General features: G+C 38.5%; 1 protein-coding gene across 1 annotated transcript in view; it reads left to right on the forward strand.

Moving 5' to 3' along the window:
* Positions 1 to 1,177: 1,177 nt before the first annotated feature.
* The window catches only part of SEPSECS (Sep (O-phosphoserine) tRNA:Sec (selenocysteine) tRNA synthase), a gene marked incomplete at its 5' end in the record, with an annotated part of 24,325 nt that continues 19,216 nt past the window's right edge, over positions 1,178 to 6,286 (forward strand). Inside the window, 3 exons of the mRNA XM_010282796.1 lie at positions 1,178 to 1,359; positions 4,717 to 4,835; positions 4,923 to 5,081. Of these exons, the coding sequence (XP_010281098.1) occupies positions 1,178 to 1,359; positions 4,717 to 4,835; positions 4,923 to 5,081 (460 nt within the window). The remainder of the gene's footprint in view (positions 1,360 to 4,716; positions 4,836 to 4,922; positions 5,082 to 6,286) is intronic.

Raw genomic sequence — 6,286 nt, forward strand, 5'->3', positions numbered from 1 at the left:
AGAGACCTTACCGAGCCCCATGATGGAAGGCCGCGTTTGGGGGGAAAAAAGATTGCCTTTGGCTGTGTGTTTGCTGAGAAGGGCCCAGCAAACAGTTAAAGAATTTTTTTTTAAAACGACAAGTTGCTAACTGGTTGTTACATAAGGTAAAAAATGATAATTGTAAGGTGCCAACACAATGTATTTGTCTCCAACATACAGAAATCGTTATCAATGAATTCTCTAGAAGGCCGCGTTTGGGGGGAAAAAAGATTGCCTTTGGCTGTGTGTTTGCTGAGAAGGGCCCAGCAAACAGTTAAAGAATTTTTTTTTAAAACGACAAGTTGCTAACTGGTTGTTACATAAGGTAAAAAATGATAATTGTAAGGTGCCAACACAATGTATTTGTCTCCAACATACAGAAATCGTTATCAATGAATTCTCTAGAGTTGCAGTTCTTGAACGTCCTTAGTCAACATCATCCACTATTTCAAACTTGTATACCATACTTGAGAAATTAATTTGTTTTACTGTTACTGGGGTATGTAAAAAAAGCCTCAGAACTGTTGAGCTGCTGTAGTAATGCTTCATGGGTTTATGGGTACCTTTCCTCTGAGGATTTTTCTGAGGTTTGCAGAAAAATGAGTGCAGCTCTTAACGCAGTAAAGAGCATCCGTCTGGTTGCAGGTTTTGACACGTTGTATTCTGTAAGTGGTTTCCGTACCTATTGGATAATAACTAGAAAGGAAGATGCACAGATAGGAAGATGTGTTACAAGTGAAACTGCCTCTCCCTTCTGCTCATAATTAATATTTTTGCTTCTATAGTACCCAGTTATCTCCCTTTCGTCTAGTTCTCTCTGTTGAATTCCTGTAGCAGTGGATTCTTGTCTAGAGAATACATCAAATAATCTATAGTCTTCTAGGGAGTAATTAGCATGTATGTGCTGCAGTGGCTTTGTGTGTACCTTGAAAGTGAAAAATATCCTGCCTATTTTAATAGGATATGCTAATGTAATTGCACTTAATATATGGAAAAATCATTATGTAACTTCTCTCTGAATACAGTTTCATAACATTAGATAATATAAAACAGTATAATGAAAATATAAACTTCTGTTCAGCTTGGGAAAGAAGGGTAACATGAATCAAACAAGTTGCATAAAGTTGTGTTAATTTTTAATTTCCAAGTTTGGTAGTTATACCTTTACATTATTGTTATTAAGGGAAAATGTCCTGAAGATGCATGGGATGAAAGCACCATTGAACTGTTTCTTCATGAACTTGCTATAATGGATAGTAATAACTTCCTGGGCAACTGTGGTGTGGGTGAGAGGGAAGGAAGAGTGGCATCAGGACTCGTTGCCCGAAGGCATTACAGGTACAAATTATTAGAAATTTTAATTATTCAGATTTACTGTTAATGCTTTCAAACAGCATATTTTATTGTGTCTTGTAATCTGAGACCTTGATAGCATTTGAGAAATACAATATAATGTGATATTGAATTTATACAACTTTCTGTATTGAGTTCTCATTAATAACTCATTGGACAGTCTTGAATGAATCAAAAAAATCTTTTGTCAGTGTTACGTCCTGTATGTTGAACTGGTAGAAGCTTAAGATGTTGAGTTGACTCATGCAAGGGAAGCAGACATCTTCCTGTTTTAAAATAATCCATGCATTACTTGCCTTTTTTAACACTGTCTGGGTTTTTATCTGTATATTATTAAAAGTTACTGCATATTGTAGTTGTAAAATATCAAACATTCCTAGTCAACAGCTATTTATATTTCGTTCTATTCATTAATATCTTTATAATGTGATTAGTTGCTATGCACATGAAAACCCAGTCCATCTATAATAGAATTTATATGAAATAAGGAAATCTAAAAGGACAAGAAGATCTTTTAATAGCTTGCAGCCCTTCTGACACTTGATAGGTACCTTGGATGCTATAATTCTGGAGGCTCTGCATTAATTTCTTTATGAAGCTATACTTCTTTTGCAAAGAGTTCTGTGTTGAGCACCTTGCTGTGATGTTTTATGTAACAGGAATGAAACAAAGTGATATTTCCTGGAATGTTTTGCCTTGAAAGATTAACACAAAAGCATATTAGAGACCAGAAATTTAGTAAGCTTCACCATATATAAGTTGAATTACTTAGGCATAATGGCTTTCATAAGCCTTACAGTACCATGAAAAATTAATTAAGAAAACCAGTACTACATCAGTTTGTCTTTTTTTGTTTTCTGTACTGCTCTCTAATCTAGGATATGTGTGGTGAGGGAGGTAGAGAGTCACACTGGAGAGAATATCCAAGGAAGTATTTCTTTCTGACAGTGCTGGAGAAAGTGTGCCCAGCGTCTGGCCAGAGAGAGCCTGAGGTGGCATTTAGCTACTGTTCGTCTGATGCAGCTCTGTCACCTGGCATCTTGCCTTCGCCTATAGAATCATAGAATCATTTAGGCGGGAAAAGACCTTTAAGATCATCAAGTCCAACCATTAACCTAGCACTGCCAAGTCCACCACTAAACCACGTCCCTAAGCACCACATCTACAAGTCTTTTAAATACCTCTAGGGATGGTGACTCAACCACTTCCCTGTGCAGCCTATTCCAGTGCTTGACCACTCTTTCAGTAAAAACTTTTTTCCTAATATCCAATCTAAACCTCCACTGGTACAACTTGAGGCCATTTCCTCTCGTTCTGTCACTAGTCAATTGGGAGAAGAGACTGACACCCACCTCACTACAACCTCCTTTCAAGGAGTTGTAGAGAGTGATAAGGTCTCCCCTCAGCCTCCTCCAGACTGAACAACCCCAGTTCCCTCAGCTGCTCCTCATAAGACTTTTTCTTTAGACCTCTCACTAGCTTTGTTGCCCTTCTCTGGACATGCTCCAGCACTTCAGTGTCTTTCTTGTAGTGAAGGGCCCAAAACTGAACACAGTATTCGAGGCATGGCTGCACCAGTGCCAGGTACAGGGAGGGGGATGATTCTCTACTCCTGCTGGCCATGCTATTTGTGATACAAGCCAGGATGCCATTGGCCTTCTTGGCCACCTGGGCACAATGTTGACTCATGTTCAGCTGGCTGTTGACCAACACCCCCAGGTCCTTTTCTGCCAGGCAGCTTTCCAGCCACTCCTCCCCAAGTCTTTTGCATTGTATGGGGTTGTTGTGACTCAAGTAGAGGACCCGGCACTTGACCCTGTTGAAACTCATACTGTTGGCTTCGGCCCATCAGTTCAGTCTGTCCAGATCCCTCTGCAGAGCCTTCCTTCCCTCAAGCAGATCAACACTCCCACCCAACTTGGTGTCATCTGCAAACTGACTGAGAGTGAGTTTGCTTAATCAATCCCCTCATCCAGATCATTGATAAAGATACTAAACAGAACTGGCCCCAATACTGAGCCCTGGGGAACACCACTTGTGACTGGCTGCCAACTGGATTTAACTCCATTCAGCATAACTCTTTGGGCCTGGCCATCCAGCCAGTTTTTTACCCAGCAAAGAGTATGCGCCCATGTAGTGTACGATTGTCAGCAATAGCAAGGAAAGGTATAGAGGCTTCCTCCACACTATTTCTGCAATATGTTTTACATGTAACTTTGGGAGTGGTTTGAGATAGCAGGAGGTGGTTCTTGAGCTGTCTTTCCTTTTAGCTTAATACATTCTGAGGGCCAGTCTTGGGGAGGATTGCTCCTTAGGAACAAGTACGTATATGCAGAAAAGAAGTAGTAGTAGTATTAGAGAGCTGTTAAGAACATGGCAGCAGGAACAAGAGAAGAAAATATTTTTGATGAAGTGAGGGTTATGTGCGAGTTTCAATTAATTATCAAGCTATTGTTGATTTCAGCCTACAGCTTGAAATGGGGAAAAATTTAATCTGTAAAACAGTGCTCCAAGAAGTCCTGAATTCCATGCGCTCGTCAGGTGGCATTTTATGCTAGTTCCAAGACAAAAACAGAATTAAAGCCATAAATAGGTGTATATTGTTACTAGCTTACTTGAGCAGCTACTGCATTTCAGCCATAGGTAACATTAGTTCTGTAAGCTTGTATTTTGTAAACCGTTTCAGGATCCTCCACTCCTGAAAGGTGCTAAATAATATCCAACACTTATAAACGTGGGTTTTATAAACAGAATGCAGAGAGAGATGATATTGCATGATGCATAATATTAAATAACAGAATGAGGTAGATGAAGTGAAGACGTAGAAAAAGATGGGCAAAGTGGTACATTAACGTAACTGTCTTTCAGGACATGTTGTCACAGTGTATATTATTTCTTTGCCTTGTGGAGCTGAAGCATTTGTCAGGGGAGTATCTGTATAAATACCACTATGCCCATGGTATGTTACACTATAGGCAACTGATTTTTGTTTTCCTTGGAGTTGTGTGTCTGAACATGTCAGCATTTATAATGCTGCTTCAACAGATACTGAGAAGTGCTAAGGTGCACTTAAAAGGAAGCCTGCCAGATGCTAAAGGTATTGCTACTATGGGTCTTCTCAAAATTTTTACTTGCATACTGGAATATCGGTAACCTACTGTTTAAAAAATAAATAAATAAATGACAGTTTCATACAAATAGATGTAGTTTGTTATTGATGTTGCATTGGATACAGCATTTTTGACAATTGTTTATCAAAATAAATTCTCTTCAGTTGGCAAGTATTATTGCTTTGGGATGTGAAAAAAACTTGATGTATGTTTTCAACCTTTTTTTGTTTAGGTTGATTCATGGAATTGGAAGGTCAGGTGATATTTCTGCAGTCCAGCCTAAAGCTGCAGGGTCTAGCCTTTTGAACAAACTTACTAATTCAGTAGTTCTGGATATTATAAAGCTGGCTGGTAGGTGTAAATCTGAAAATATCTCTTGTTTATGGGGGCATGTCATGGGTTCTTCATGTTAATTTCTGACTTGCTTTTTATGCGCAGGTGTCCGGACAGTGACCAGTTGTTTTGTGGTTCCTATGGCAACTGGCATGAGCCTAACTCTGTGTTTTTTAACATTGCGACACAAGAGACCAAAGGCAAAATACATTATTTGGCCACGTATAGACCAGAAATCTTGCTTTAAGTCAATGATAACTGCAGGTAAGAAGGAGCTGTTACCTAACAGATATAAAACTTCATCTAGCAGAGCAATCAATTCATATGCTTGCAGTAAGATCCAGAAAAGGCCTAATGCATAGTAGTTCTAAATGCTTATTTCTACACTCCTGATTTCTAACATGCAATCACACATATGAGTTGTCTTCTTAATGACTTGTAAAATGTAGGCATATGCGGAGGTACAGAGGTGTATGAAGTAGTCAACAGAGAACACAATACTAAGGAAGTTACAGTTCACTCTGGGTTAAATGCCTAATCCTCTTCTCTCATGTCTTGAGAATCATGTAAAATCAAAGCTCATGGTTCAAATAATGTGTCTTAGATTTATGCAAAAAGCATGTGTCCTAGGAATTGTGATCAGAAGGTGGCAAGCTGTCTGATTTGCACATTTTTTTCCTTTAGAACATGGGAAGTGTTAGCTGCCCTATTTGCTTTTATCTTGCAGTGTCACTTAACTCAGGAAATGAGTTTGGTGCCTTTCTTAATTCAAGCCTTAATTTCTCGCAAATGGAATTCCTTATTTATCAGACTATAAGCAATCTACGCATAAAAGTCTATCCCTGCACTGAAGCTGTCCTCTCCTGCAGACAGATGCATGGATCAAGGAAAGGGCAAGTAAGGGAGACCATAATTTTCCAGCTCAGTGCACATACCTGCAGGTGGTGGCATAGATTCTGGTCCTAGTTGCTAGGACACATTTATTTTTTGCTTAAAAGAATTGTTAGATAAAAATGACTAAACTGTTGGAAACAGAGACTGGACTCCGTCCATGTAAGATGCAAAGGAATCAGATCAGAACAAATAGAACATGTATATAAGAAAAGTGTGAGTGTATTTGAAATATTGTGTTCAATTTAGAACATCAAGCTAAAGAAATTATGTTTATGATGGAGAAGGTTGTGAGGAAATATAATTGGTCTGTTAATTTTTTTAATAGATATCACAATTAATTAAAAGAATTATCAACTGAAAATAAGACAGGAGCAGGTGTCAGATATCTAACAACTATCTATGAAATACAATATTGAAAACCAGACAAGGGCTAACAATGTCAATAAATCATTCTAGTCCAAGTTGTTTTGTAGAGTTTGAGCATTACATGTCAGTGTTAAGGCATGGTCTTGAGCTATGAAGGAAAAATTCACATAGCTGCTGCCATGTTACACTGCTTTGGAAATCACTCTTTC

Source organism: Phaethon lepturus, unplaced genomic scaffold (assembly GCF_000687285.1).
Source record: "Phaethon lepturus isolate BGI_N335 unplaced genomic scaffold, ASM68728v1 scaffold10772, whole genome shotgun sequence".
NCBI lineage: Eukaryota > Metazoa > Chordata > Aves > Phaethontiformes > Phaethontidae > Phaethon > Phaethon lepturus.